Source organism: Eschrichtius robustus, chromosome X (genome assembly GCF_028021215.1).
Source record: "Eschrichtius robustus isolate mEscRob2 chromosome X, mEscRob2.pri, whole genome shotgun sequence".
Classification (NCBI taxonomy): Eukaryota; Metazoa; Chordata; class Mammalia; order Artiodactyla; family Eschrichtiidae; genus Eschrichtius; species Eschrichtius robustus.
In genome coordinates this window covers 85,551,433-85,567,065 of record NC_090845.1, presented here as the reverse complement: position 1 = coordinate 85,567,065, position 15,633 = coordinate 85,551,433, and the positions used below count along the sequence as shown (strand labels likewise).

Sequence of the window (15,633 nt, the reverse complement as noted above, 5' to 3'; positions counted from 1 at the left end):
TGCTTTACTGTCCTTACCCACAAACCCAGGAGAATGACCGGTGTCTCTTATTGAGCTCATATTTTATTTGTTTTTCAATTCCATACAAAATGACTAATGCAGGTGTTAAAGGTGGAAATGTACAATTTATGTTTAAATTTAACTATAATTTTCACACATTTTACATATGACTATAAGACATTTTTCCACCACGGACTCTAGTCCTTAACTTGGCTTTTACTTCAAGATGAAAGTTTTGGCTACTTGTAAAGCATTTTCATAAAGAAGTGGTTACAATCATATCTACTTTAAATGTGGAAACATTTTTAATCAGTGTATCAATATAATGAAAAAGTAAGCATAAAAAAGTATGACAAGCAAAGCATATCTAAAGCCTAATAAAAGACAGCAGGATGGAAACCTTGGTTACACATAGGTAAATGGGCATAGGTTAGGTTATAATTTATGCAAATTTTATTGTCATGATCACGAAGAGGTCAAAAGATAAGAGGACGGTTTGTCACTGAATGGCATCCCTATCACCTTCAAAAGGAAATCACATATGCAATTTCCTTTGTTTTCGCCACAGAAAACACAGCACTAATGAATGTCTCCCCAAAGTGAGAAAGCTTTAAAGCATGCTTATCAAGAGGCTTTCTTGCATCATAATATTTGGTCCATGAAAAATATTTGCAAATAAAATGTATAACCTTAGAGCTCTAATGAAAGTTCTGTACACACATCAGGTGCTCCTATGTGTGCTAAAGGAAGCAAATAAGGATCACATACTAAATAGTTATAGCACTGATTTTGAGCCTAACACCTTAAATATAGTATTTTCATGTCTTTTGAGAAACATTCAATTTCCATGTTTCAAATAAAGCAATTCTAGAGAGCTCATCCAATGTTTACCCAAAGTTTAGCATTTCAGTCTTAAAAATGAGTCTATAAATTAAAAGTGTGCATCTCTCTGGTCAGTTGAAGAAGAAACAATAGGATAAGTGAAAACAAGCTCTACATAGAGATAGAGTCGATATCAAAAGGTTAAGGAGTAAGAGCTTCATACAATCTTGATTATATTCAGTCCCACTTACACAAACAAAAACAACAACAAATGAGCCAGAAACACTAACAAAATCTTATCATTAAAAACACCATATAATTAGTCATGTATTATTATCTGTACTTTGCACTCAGAGTTAGCTATATAGATTTACTAGTGTATTTGCCTTTAGGTATTTGAAAAATAACATTGAATGTACACCCTGCACTTCCTAAAGCATTTTACTGTGAACAATAAGCTGAGTACAAAAATGAGGAGATTCATCAGAATTTCAAAGCAAAACCCTATGCCTCACCTAATTCTATTGAAAACGATGCTCATGGCGAATTTCACTTATCACTTGAAACATATTTCTGCCCTTGGATACCAGAAGCAAATTAAAAAACATGCTGTTGCTCTGCTCTGGCAGAGCTGCAATGCGTTATGTTTAAATAGTTCAGCATTCAGATTTAGCTTGCTTGAAGTACAATATGGAATCAATACAATTGTAGAATTCAGGGCAAAATGCATCAGTAATTGCCACTGCAATTACTGTACTGAAATAGCATTAATAGGATAGCCAAATAACTTTAGAACATATTTTTCCACTGAAGAGCTATTTTATTCACTGGTCAGGTTTTTAAATTTAAAATATGTATGTCTTAAATGTAAATGTGTGTGTGTGTGATATACATATTACACAAACATAAAATCACTGTGTGTGATACATATATATATACATACACACATGTATATAATATATACAAACATAGTGATGTTATGAACTCTAAATGTGAAAAGCTTCTTCTTTACAGAAATGTAAAAGATATATTTCACCATTTCAAAAAATACATTTTTTCTTACAAAAATAAATCAAACCTGAAGACTATTTTTGGAAGCACCTTAGGAAATGAACAAAGCAACACATTCCATTAAAACACGAAGATCTTCCTGCTGAAGACAAGTCTTTTCAATGAATCCTACTTTCAAGTCTTTTGAGACTCGCACAGATTTCATTAAAGCTCCTATTAAACACCCTTCTTTATGTTAAATTTAGCTGTACAATAACAATTGTGAGGTAGTTTACATAGTTAGCATCACAGAAAACAATGAAAAAAACCAAAACTGCTTATTAAAAACATTGCTAAAAATTTCATGCAAGCAAATACTGGACATATAGCTTTAATGTAAACTTAGTTAAATCTTGTGACTAGGCTATGTTTGTATCTTCTCCCTCAAAATCTGAAATGTTCATGTAACAAACTGTGTATTAAGTGGAATACCTGCAAATTGCTGTCATTTGTTAGTAAGTGCACAAAAACTCAGCCCCAAAACTTACTGGATTAACTCAGAGCCCTCTATCCTTAGTCTGTCTTGTTTATAAGAATGGAAGTCTCTCTAATTAAGAACAGTTTTGAAATACATACAAAATGTTTTAAAGTACATGTATATGCTTCTTTTACGAAGTCTATATAAGTACATTGAGGCAAGAACTTGGAGAGCCAAGATTTGTTTCCTTTTAAGCAGATAACGCTAAGCTCATTATGTGGGCGCCGGGAGAGTCTCACTACTTACAGATTTGGCAGTAGCAGAAATATACTGGACGACCATCTCACGCTTGGTGGTAAAATCTTTGTTTCGTAAAGGAGCTTTTCGCTCTTCATTAAGGTTCATGTCCTCCTGTTAAAAAGAACATTTATTGTGAGCATTAGCAAATTTCTGCTTATGAGTTTCAAAAGTGATTAATAAATATTAAACAACAAGGTCCTACTGTATAGCACGGGGAACTATACTCAATATCCTATAATAAACCATAAAGGAAAAGAATATGAAAAAGAATATATATATATGTGTGTATGACTGAATCACTTTGTTGTACAGCACAAATTAACACACCATTATAAATCAACTATACCTCAATAAAATAAATTTTAAAAAAAGAAAAAGAAAAAAATTAATAATTTTTGTCTTAAAATAGTAAGTCATGCTATGACTAACAACAACCATCATTCTTCTGGCTCCTTCACTATTATTTTTCACTCTACATACCATAATCTTGTATAAACTTTACCATATAATCATGGTTCATATCACTACCTACTCAATAAATGAGCAGAAAGAAAAAAAAATTTTTAACTATTCCATAGAATAAACTGGCAGTTTATAGCACAGATATACATCATACCTTAGCAAAGCTATTTATTTACACTGATAGCAAAAATAAACAGATAAACAAACACTTTACTATTTGGCATATGTTCTCGTAGGATCATTATTATCTAGAAGAGCAAATATGATTTGTAAATTAACAGGAAATATATAGCTACAATATGTCACTGAAGAAAGATTCATGAGAAGTTGCTGAATTTGGAAAAAAAAAAATCAGAAGCATAGTTACCTGTATAGGGATAACAAAAACTACTCACTGTAGAGAAAAATATTGTTACAACAACACATTGTTTTGAGGTTCAATAAGCTTTAATTTGGTTGGAAATCTTCCTTTATATTGTGATACACACACATGTATAACATTTTCACTAGACAAATTATTTTTCTTCATTTTGAAACTCATGTTAACCCCTGCAACACATTAAGACAGGGGCCCCCAAACCCCCAGGCCACGGCCTGTTAGGAACCGGGCCGCACAGTAGGAGGTGAGCGGCAGGCGAGCAAAGCTTCATCTGCCGCTCCCCATCGCTGCCCATCGCTCCCCATCGCTCGCATTACCGCCTGAACAATCCCCCACTTCCCTGTCCTTGGAAAAATTGTCTTTCACGAAACCAGTCCCTGGTGCCAAAAAGGTTGGGGACCGCTATATTAAGACACTCTTGAAGGGTCACAAAATCAAGTTGGAAAGGACTATGCTTCAAAAAGCAACATCAAATGAAAAGACAACCTACAGAATGGGTGAAAATGTTTACAAGTCATATGTCTGATAAGCGGCTTGTATACAAATTATAAAAAGAAGCCTTATAAGTCAACAATAAAAAGACAAATAACCCAAATACAAGTGGGCAAAGGATTTGAATAGATATTTCTCTAAAGAAGATATACAAATGGCCAATAAGCACATGATGTTCAACATCATTATTCATCAGGGAAATGCAAATCAAAATCACAGTGAGATAACATTTCACTCCCACCAGGATGGCTATGACAAAAAAGATAATAACAATTGTTGGTGAGGATGTGGAGAAATTGGAACCCTCACACACTGCTGGTGAGAATGTGAAATGATGCAGCCACTTTGGAAAATAGTCTAGCAGTTCCTCAAAAAGTTATACTTAGAGTTACCACATGACTCAGCTTATACCCAAGAGAAATGAAAACATCTGTTCACACAAAAACTTGTACATGGGGACTTCCCAGGCGGTCCAGCGGTTACGACTTTGCCTTCCAATGCAGGGAGTGCAGGTTTGATCCCTGGTCAGGGAGCTAAGATCCCACATGCCTCAGGGGCCAGAAAAACAAAAAACATAAAACAGAAGCAATATTGTAACAAATTCAATAAAGACTTTAAAAATGGTCCACATCAAAAAATCTTTAAAAAAAAAACAAAAACAAAACTTGTACATGAATGTTCATAGCAGCAGCAGCAAGAGTGGAAACAATCCAAATGTCCATCAAGTGATGAATGGATAAACATATGTCATATGTCCATGCAACTGAATATTATTCAGCTACAAAGAGGAATGAAGTACTGATACATGCTGTAGCATGGATGAACCTTGAAATCACATTATGCTAAATGAAAGAAGCCAGTCACAAAAGGCCGTATATTATAAGATCCCATTTATATTAAATATCCAGAACAGACAAATCTATAGAGACAGAAAGTGGATTAGAGGTCGTCAGGGGCAGGGTAAGGGGGGATGGGAGAATTGGGGTGTGACTGCCGACAGATATGGTGTTTCTTTTGGGGGTGATAAAAATGTTCTAAAAGTGATTGTTGTGATGGTTGCACAGCTCTTTGAATATATGAAAAAAACACATTGAACTGTATAATTTAATAGGATGAATTTTATGGCATCTGAATGGTATCTCAATTTTTTTAAAACAGAAAAAGAAATCAATATTTTTATCCCTTTACTTGCTTAGTAATTCTAACCATTATTATTTTTTAATCAAGTAAACTAATAGGCAAACAAAGAAAAATACTAAAATTATTTCAAAGATTCATATGTGAGAATGTGGGGGAAAAAACAAAGGATACATAAAAAGTAATCAAATGGCATCAATTGAATAGTAACTTCAGTGACAGCAAGAATCTCATGATCTATAGTTGCACCCACTGCAGTGACTCCTATGATGATTAATTCACAATCAATACTTATAAATGTCATGTATATATACCTATCTCCCTTCCCAATCACCTCCATCGCTGTCTCTACCTATCTACCTTTCCCGTCTTATCTCCTTATTTCTCATTTGTATATCCCACTTGTTAATGACTTACTTGAAGGCAGGCTCTCTTTCTCTGACTAGATCTAGCATTGTTGAATCAAAGTAGAATCACAGAAACGAGGCTGGATAGCACTTTATAAAGTCCACAGACACTCATCTATGTTCTGTGTCAACTTCAGCTAACAGGGTACTCACTACCTCTACAGGCAGCCCAGCCCATTATAGGGCAGTTTATTTTTGCCAAGTTTTTCTTTGGAGGACTGGATCTGAAATACATACAACAAAATATTAATATCATATTAAGGTGGAAAGACTGTGTCGTTAGTTTTTCTCCTCTACTTTCTAAATTTTGGATCACTTATTTCTTGAACACATACCATGCACCATGCACTATGCTAGACTGGGTAGGGAATGCAAATTTGAAAGAGTGCTTGAGCCCACAAATGAAATGAGTTATTATTTGTGAAGTACTTAGAACAATGCCTGATACTTAGTAAATGCTGTATTTGTCTGTTAAATAAATAAAAATAAATGATTCATGGTCTAGTAGGGAAGACAGACATGCAAACAAATCATTATAACAGAGGCATGTAGAGGACATTTGGGGAACACAGAGGATAGATGGGAAGGTCAGCAAAGAAGTCTTCATCAGGATTTGGGTCTTGAGAAAAATCTGAGTGAAGGCCAAGAGACTAGCTACCAGACCACAGTGGGCTTCTGTCATGGCTGGCTGCCCAATAGCACTTGAACATGCCCTCTACATTTTAAACACTCTCCTAGTGTCAGCCCCATCAAGGAAGAATCCATAAAAACCACATTTGTCGGTCTCCCTTATAACTAGAGTACAGGTAAGGTGGCTTAGTTTCCACCCATGAAATTCATGCATAGGAGATGTAGATTCAGAACTATGTAAGGGAGCAAGCCACGAGTAAGCCACTTGTTTCGCTGGTACAGGTGGCAACAGAGATGACGTGGTTATGGAATTGATGGCAGCAGATGTGTCTTTTTCATCACAACAGTTTGACAAAATGGTTCTGGGGTGGCAACAGTTCCTTCATCAGATATTTCAGTTGTGTGGTTCTGGAAGTCATTCCTATAATAATGTTACCTGGAGCCTGTTTTGCAACCCTCCTGATTCATACCTCTTAGTGTGTGTGTGTGTGTGTGTGTGTGTGTGTGTGTCTGTGTGTCTGTGTGTGTCTGTGTGTGTGTGTGTGTCTGTGTGTGTGTCTGTGTGTGTGTCTGTGTGTGTATTCTATTTAAAGTAGCCAGAATGAATTCTCTTATGTTTAATAATTTGGGCTATTGAAGTAATTCAAGTAACTAGTGATAAGAGTCCGAACTAAGAGAGATGATAGTCAGATTGGACAGGGGAATAAACTAAAGGAACATGTAAATGTTACATGAAGGCAACATTCTCTCCTTCAGGCTAAAGTATACCTACCAGTTTCAACCTATCTTCGTGTGACATGGCTCAGCGTCTCTCTCAAATACTCTGTGGTTTGATAAATCCAAGGAAGGAAAGGACTTCCACGTCCTTCATCTTGAAATACTATACCTCTATTAATTCAGCTTCAGATTTTACGGCTTTATTGGCAAGTACATCATTCTGCTGACTCATATTGTGTTTGTTTCCATCAAAACCCCCTAAATACTGCTCATGTATGCTGGACTATGTCCCTACCATCTCATAACATTCTGGTTAAATTATAGTCTCCTGCAAATGTAGTTAGCATGAATCTGCATCGCAAGTAGAATCGACTCTGGAACGGTGACAAGATTGTATTTGTACACGTCACAGCCAGGCTTAAGAGTGTGGTAATGTCACCTTTGGCAGTCTCTAGGTAGAGAGTTTGCTCTCCTTCCAGTGACATTTCTCTGTTACCATGTACCTCTAATCCAATTTTTAATGGCATACATTGCTAAGATCATGCTATCAGACTAGAATCATGGAGGCAGGCAGGACATTAAGGGGAATATGGAGAATACAGACCTCAGAGGAATGTCAAGATTAATTGTGATCATGAACCCAAGCCTCGTGTATATTAACTAGCCATCAAAGAATGCTAGCTATTAGTATTATTATCACTTCCCTGGTCTCATTTCTTTTTTTTTTTTTTCCTGTAAATGGCCTAGACCCTTTTTTTTTTGTTTTATTTTTGTTGGAGTATAGTTGATTTACAATATTGTATTAGCCTCAGGTTTACAGCAAAGTGAATCAGTTACACATATACATATATGCACTTTTTTTTTTTTAGATTCTTTTCCCATATAGGCCATTAGAGTATTGAGTAGAGTTCCCAGTGCAATACAGCAGGTTCTTATTAGTTATCTATTTTATATATAGTAGTGTGTATGTGTCAATCCCAATCTCCCAATTTATCCCTCCCCCACCCATATTCCCTGGTAACCATAAGCCTGTCCTCCACATCCATGACTCTACTTATGTTTTGTAAATAAGTTCATTTGTACCCTTTTTTTCTTTTTTACCACTTTTCATCTTACCCCTTAGGTTTGAATGATGCAAGCTTGTTTGCAGTTTTTCTACATACACTATGCTGTTACACACTTCCATTACTTTGTTCATGATACTGTTCTCTCTGCCTAGAATGCTGTCAACTTCAGCACCCTCTTCATCTATTAACCCCCATCTTATCCCACTTCACCGCACCCCACCACACCCAAATCCATAGCGGGCTAATTCATGTACTTCTGCTAATTCTTCAGATTTCCCCCAAAGCACCTCATTTAGAAATGACTATCTTCATTCTATTCTTCCATATTAATTTCCTATATTGTATCAATATAAGCTAACTGAGGGCAGAAACTGGGTTCTTTTTCTCTTTGTATTTCCAAGCAAAGAGTATGCATGCCTGGAATGCACCAGGCATTTAATAAATATCAGTTGAACCAATGTGATATTTAGGAGCTTTTCTCTAAATATTTTAATTTGCTTTACAGCCACAAACATTTTTTTATACCTATAAATCTGCTGCATAGGTTGATTGGGACTAGGTAGCATTCACATGAACAGAGGAGACCATAATGACTCATCTTATTTTTACAGAAAGAAGCAGCATACTACTAATTATGCAGCTAATACTTCCAAATCATTAACTCCAGCTTTAATAATACAATCATAAAACTAAATAGAGCAATACTCATAATTCAATATTAATTCTAAAAAATGTAATTGAGTATGAAACTACCTCTAAACACACTGAGTTTTTTTTTTTAATTGAAATATAGTTGATTTACAATGTTAAGTTTCAGGTGTACAGTAAAGTGATTCAGTTATATATATATACACACACACACATAAATATTCTTTTTCAGATTCTTTTCCATTATAGGTTATTATAAGATATTGAGTAGAGTTCCCTGTGCTATACAGTAGGTCCTTGTTAATCATCTATTTTATATATAGTAGTGTTAAACACACTGAGTTCTTATAGTACTCAAAACACAAAAGCAAGCTTTTAGTGTATTTAACATTTAGTTAGTACTTCCACAGTACATGAGAAGAATGTGGTATTTTGTAATTTAAAAAAATGCTGAAGTAAATAACTGACCACTTATATTTGTATTATATTTGTATCAAGCCATATCTGTAAACACTAAACCATTTTTTCTCCTACCACTTATGCCATGATGCAATTTTCCCATTATAGACAAACTCCTTCACTTCTTCAGCAAATACACATTGTATTCTTAAAGTTATAACTGAGGAGCCGTATAAGAATAGAGTCAAATGAGAAGGTTAAAAGTTGAACCAGCTGCCTATTCATTCATTTGTACTCTCTTTCATTCATTCATTCTCATTCTCTCTCTCTTTCTCCCTCTCACCCCCCAGTAAATCTTTAAACAGGTGACAGTACAATTTTTTAAACTTTCTCGTGTCCTAACATCATTTTCTATTTTCCTAACCCTTCCACTGTTTTCCTCACTTGTTTTATGAAAGGTAAATGTCAACCGTTTGTTTTTACATCTTTTCCTCCTCTATAAGAGTAATACTTGCTCCTTCTTTCTATACAGTTGCTAAAAATGTCTATATATTTTCTATAAAGTAACTGTTTCTGTTTCTGCAACATGCATTGATCCCAGTTTAAGGCTGGATTTTCCACTCACTGTTTTTAAATCTGAACTTGACTTCACCATCAAATGCTTGCCCTCTTCCTTCTGCTTCTCAATAGTAATTATTCAAGTATTCTTTAACTTCTATCTCGAGGGGACCTGTACCCCTGAAGAGAATAAACTAATGATACCCTAGTACCTAAAAATATACCCTAGCATGAACAGCAATTATAGTTATCTTTGATTATTTTAAGATTATAAATTAATGGATTTTTACATTTATTTCTTTATTCTTTTCTAAAGAAACGTTCATATAAAGATATGCTCTATAGATAATTCCTCTACTAGAACTAGAAAGGACAGAACATTTCTTTTTAAAATTCCAATAAAAGCATCAGGAATTTTCTACATAAGTAAATAAATGGCCAATTGTACCTGGTATTAATTAACTACCTCATGTCTTCAAATGATCCAGTTAAGTTTACCTATATAGACTGTAGCGGCATAACATATAGAAGTTTATATGGAAAACAAAGTTAAAGGGGAAAAAAAATTGTCCAAATACATTATCTCTACAAATGGTATGGAGCCAAAAGCCGGGGCAAGCAAGCATGAAATTAAGTGAATGTTACTGAGTACTGCACAAAAAGTCTTCAGCTATTTCTACTTTCAGGGCCTATTGGAGGAAACTACAACTATGAACACCTACATATACCTCTTCACCATCAAGAAGGTAAATTCAGAACATCTATTTAGCTATTAGGAAACCCAAATATTATTTTCACTCTCCCATAATCCTTAATCCTGAGCTCAACATGGAACCAGTGTCCAGAGTCCAAAGATTACATAAAGGATCCACTGTGGTTTGTGAAATATTGATGTTTACTCAAAATACAAGAAAATAAGCTTCAATATTTAACATGAGAATAACACTGAAGCCCTCACTGGATCCACAGGTCCAAATGGTACATGAGGTATCTCAAGGGAAGAGTGGGGTATTCACAATGTATATTTTTTCACTGTCAGTGTACTGCAACGTACTGCAGTTTACAAGTACCTGGTTAAGTGGACTTACAGGCTATTTTACCTAGTTTTAACTAAGTCAACCCTCAAAACAACAACAACAAAATAGAAAAGTAGCTTTAAAAGATTCTTGCAAAGACAACAGATTGAGGATAATAAGATAATACCAATAATGCAAGTACAGGGGAACAAGAAAATACTAGACTGTTATATCTCCTACTCATAAGTCTGAGCCTTTCATCAGTCATATCATATGATAAAAGTAATAAAAATATAAGGCTGATAAGAAGCTGGTCCCACAAGATTAAAAATTAGTAAGGTAACTATCTGAAATATGCATGTATATCAATTATCACTGATGACTCTCATTTTATGTGCATATTGCACCTTAAAAATATTAGCTAATGATAGTATAAAGCTACCTCAAACTTGCAGACCATTTAAAATCCAAACATCTAGACCATGAGGAAAGCTTTTTCGATTTTCTCAGCAATAATTAGAATCATGTGATATGCAATCCAGTACTTAGTGAAATTTTGTAAACTTAATGACACACGTTTAGAAGACTCTTTTGAATGTTTTCTTTCTTTAATAGCAAAAGACAAAAGGTCCCATGACACTGGGGGAACACTTGGTAGAAGCAGCTGAAATAATACATGCAAAACAACATGGCAATAAACTAAAACACATTCCTTTGTCAGCAAATACTGTCAGAAGACACATAGAAATCATTGCTGAAAATTTGCTAAAACAAGTATTAGAAAAATTACTCAGTGCGGGAGGTTTATCATACAGCTGAATGAAAATACAGCTGTTTTTTCTTTTAAACAACTCAGCTTATATTATTTGCTAGATTGTTCCAATAATGAAATATAAAAACTACTTTTCTTTGATTTGCTAATGGAACAATCTAACAGAGAAAACATGTTGCCAAAATAAATGATTTATTTAATAAAAGGATGTTTTATGAAAAAACTGTAAGCGGGAAGCATTCCTGAGTAAGGAAGGTTAGCCCACATATAAAATTCAAACCATTGCAAGAAAGAAGTTGAAATCAAAATACACACAGTGGTATGCAGAGTCAAGAATGTAGGTGTTTTTTGTTGTTTTTTATAAAAGCAAGATATTTCAAATACTGTAGAATATTTATAATATTTTAAAATGAGACAGGAAGTGAGCATGAAAACATGTACCTTACAGAGAGATCTCCAGCTATCTCATGACAAAGTATTTTAAAACTTCTGAAATTTCACATGACTTGGGCATTTTTCATTCACAAAAGGACAAGTAATCCCTTAAGAGTTAACAACTGATGAGAAAGTAACTGCTTTTCAAATGAACTTCATTGAAAAAGCCACACACTGGCAGACCCAACTCCCAGGTGGGTCTCCTTCACCCTTGCATGACTCACCTCTTCTTTCTTCTTCCGGGTATTAGGTATAATGTCTGCAGCGGACATGAGTAGACAAACATGGGGGCGGGGGTCTACACATTAAGTATGTGGAAGGAAAAGAGCCCATGTCCCTGATGACATCTAGTGAAGCCCGTTTTTTAAAGCCCATTTTGAACCAATTTATTCACAAATATAAAAATGCAACACTTCAGATTAGTTCCAAGAAAAACTGACCGTCATCAAGGGAGATGGAAATTTACTAGCCGTGGTTCAGCAGGAAACTTTTGCTTGATTCATGGATTGGACTGAACAAAGTTAATACTATGATTTAATAAGTGTTGCTAATGATGTTCTCGTTCCACTTGGACCTATGCATCGTTGTCAGATTTATGTTTCAACTATAACAGACATTAAACCAAATATCAAAATAAAATGGACTCGCAACTAAGCCTTCTAATTAGTCTCTTTTTTAAAACAAGACATAAAAAATAATGACACATTGACATTGCTCTCACTAAAAAGTTATTAATCGCGACAGCAAAGGCTTTTGCACCATTAATAAATAAAATAAACTCATTTTAAATCATTTTAAAATCTTGTTCATTGCATGTTTTTCTCATTCTTTTCTATGTCTGTATTTTATACATAGTACATACATATATGTATATATTTTATAAATAAAATATATTGGGGTTACTTGCTCAAATATATATATATTTTTTCTAACGGGATAGGAAATCAGAAAGTTTAGAGACTACTACACTAGTCCAGAGGTTGACACTTTTACTGTAAAGGGCCAGACAGTAAATGTTTTAGGCTTTGCGGGTCACAGGGTCTTTGTCACAACTACCCAACTCTGCAGTTACAGTGTAAAAGGAGCCATCAACAATATGTAAACAAATGGCTGCGGCTGCATTCAACAAAATTGCATTTACGAACACTGAATTTCAGATTTTCATGTGCCCTGAAACAGTCTTTTTGATTTTCTGCAACCATTTAAAAATATAAAAGCTATTCTTACCTTGGGAGTCATACAAAATAAAAACCTAGAGGCAGGGATAGTGTCTTTGTCATCTTTATGCTCCCCTGCACCTAACAAAGTATCTGGCATTCAGTAGAGAGTTGTCAAATAAACTTCTCCATGACACAGAAATATGTCTTTGCTTTTTCTTTTTTGTTTTCCAACAATTACACCTTACGTTCTGCTATATCACCTCTATCCTTGACAGCAGGGATTTTCCTTGAGTTGCTCTCTCTCTCTCTCTCTCTCCCCTCAGAACTTAGAACAGCACCTGGCATATAGAAGGCATTGGACTTTGATGAACTAAGTCATTCAAACTTTGCGAACACTTTAATGTCAAAAAATAAAGACTGAAAATTCAGAAGTGACACTGGGTTTCGTAGTATATTCAGATCTTCTCTGTTTCCTCCCTGAGCCCCTGTGCTGGCTTAAGTACTCACAGCAGCCTATTCACAGCTGTCCTACTACCATGGAAATCCTGTGTTTACTTGCTTGCCTCCCTGACTAAATTCTGAGCTCTCTGGGGGCAAGGGAGGAACTGGATTTATCTGTGTACCTGCAGCATGTAGCACACGACCTGGCACACTGCACATATCAAAACACAGTCGTGAAAATGCCTTCATGGCAAAAAACACTAGTGGAACTTTTCAAACAGAAAAAATACCTTAGGAAACATGTCTATGTACAAATCAAGAACAGAATCAGTGAATTGTGAAGTTTATCAGCTACAATCAGAGTAAATTTCCAAACCTAGTTCCCTTAATTCCTCTTCCTGGGACTTCTATCCTACTACTCCCTCATTTGTGAACTTTTGGTGAGAATTATATTTGGGAAGGAAATTTAAAAGTGACCCAGATTTAGTTAACTTTGAGACCTGTTTACAGGGTAAGTTTTGCTCCTCCTTTATATGCTTTACTTGGGAGTGTGTGTAAGAAAATAAAATGACTAGAAATGATGCTGATGTTCTCTCAGTCCAATGATACAGAGTAAGGATATTGGAAATATAAATGTAAAAAATGGAAAGTAGACTATCTAGATAATTTCTAAGGATCTAGCCATTCCTGAAAATTATTTCCATGCCTTATTATAGATTTTAAGACCTATGTTACCAATAACTTATTTTACAGTAACTTAACCTTTAATTAAAATTACTTATGCTGAGAGCACTAAAAGGTTCTCATCCAAGCTAACCAACTCCTAAAAGACTGATGTTGGGTGAGAAAGAAACCCATGACAGCAGTCAGGGGAAAACAAGGACAGCACCTGGGGTCCAAAGTCAAACAGGCTCTCAAAACTGATGAAAGGCAAAAGTGTGAGAACAAAATGAAAAGCTTTGGGATTATTTATGAGTTCTACCAGATGGAATATGGGGCAGATAATTTAATATTTACTGCATATGACTGTACAATCATTACATTATGCCCAAAATGTGAAATATATTCATGTAAATTGCTGAACAGAAAAAAAGTATAAAAATCACTTTTGCATGTGGAATCATATACTAAACATTGCCTTTAATAACGGAAGTTGAAATAAAGTGTGCCTAGAAATTAATCATAAATCATTAATCGTCACTAGCCTCATCTTTTGTATACAATTAAACTATTTAATTACCTATATTAAAACACAGTCCTTACTGACATATCTGTAGGACTCTAATGTGACCAACGCCAGCTGGACTTCCACTCAATAGATCCTGTACTAGGTAAAAGAAATTAAATTCCAACTTGAACTTCCAAGACATCTCTGTATGCTTATTTTTTTAAGCTTAAAATGGAAATCCCCTATCCCCTAAGCAAAAAAAAAAAAAAAAACAGTTTTAGAACAGTTGCATACAAAAGGGAAATAATATTCAAAAGGAAATGGACAGTGTCCAGACACATTTCTCTCCTTGCTCTAATTGCATTATTCAAAAATGAGCTATCGCTATTAAACATTTAATAGTCCTTAAGCAGTATTCTCAATGTACAAAGACCAGTTCAGTTATTCTCAGTAAGCTCAAAGGCTATGATACCTTAACGTGTTGAATAGTTATTCAATTACAGCATTATTAATTTCCTTATATTTAAAGTGTAAGGGAGAAGATATTTCACCAGTCCTAATTAGAGACAATACAAAATGTCTCTGATTAACATGAAAAAGATGGTAAATACGAACCTCATTCAAATTTGAATTTGGGGTTAAAGGTGATATGTAATATTACGATAGTTCAGTCATCTTTTAAAGTTACCCTCCCCAAAATGTGGAAGCAGTATTGTTGTCTTGGTCCTACTACCTTTACCCACTTGTGGAAGATTTGAAAACACGACTGGGCAGAAAAGGGGAACAGGAATCTTAAAGAGCCAAGTATAGTTTACCCCATGCAGGTAATTATAAAAATCATATAAAAACGAGTGAGGGTTTTTTTTCCACTCCTGAAAGTTTTAATAAAAGAACCACTTTCTAATTTTCAATTAATAGGCAATGACCACACTCCAAGTACGAAATCCAGTTTTACAAACTACTGAAGACACGCTGATAATAAATAGCATGCGCTCCATGAAAAAAGCAATCATCTAAAAGTTTCATATTTGGAGCTTTACATCTGCCAGCAATAGCCATGGATACCCTTACTCAGAAGATCTGTCTATACTTGTTTCCTTGAGCAGCCACAATATGAAAAGTGGCATATCATTGCGTAGAACAGATGTCAGTGTC

The 15,633-nt window shown here is 34.9% G+C and overlaps 1 protein-coding gene across 2 annotated transcripts in view; it reads right to left on the bottom strand.

Annotated features, from left to right (window-relative positions):
- The window catches only part of DIAPH2 (diaphanous related formin 2), an 859,779-nt gene that overhangs the window by 778,459 nt on the left and 65,687 nt on the right, over positions 1 to 15,633 (bottom strand). For both annotated transcript variants that reach the window (XM_068532463.1, XM_068532464.1), the window contains exon 4: positions 2,597 to 2,701. In XM_068532463.1, coding sequence (XP_068388564.1) covers positions 2,597 to 2,701 — 105 coding nt within the window. The remainder of the gene's footprint in view (positions 1 to 2,596; positions 2,702 to 15,633) is intronic.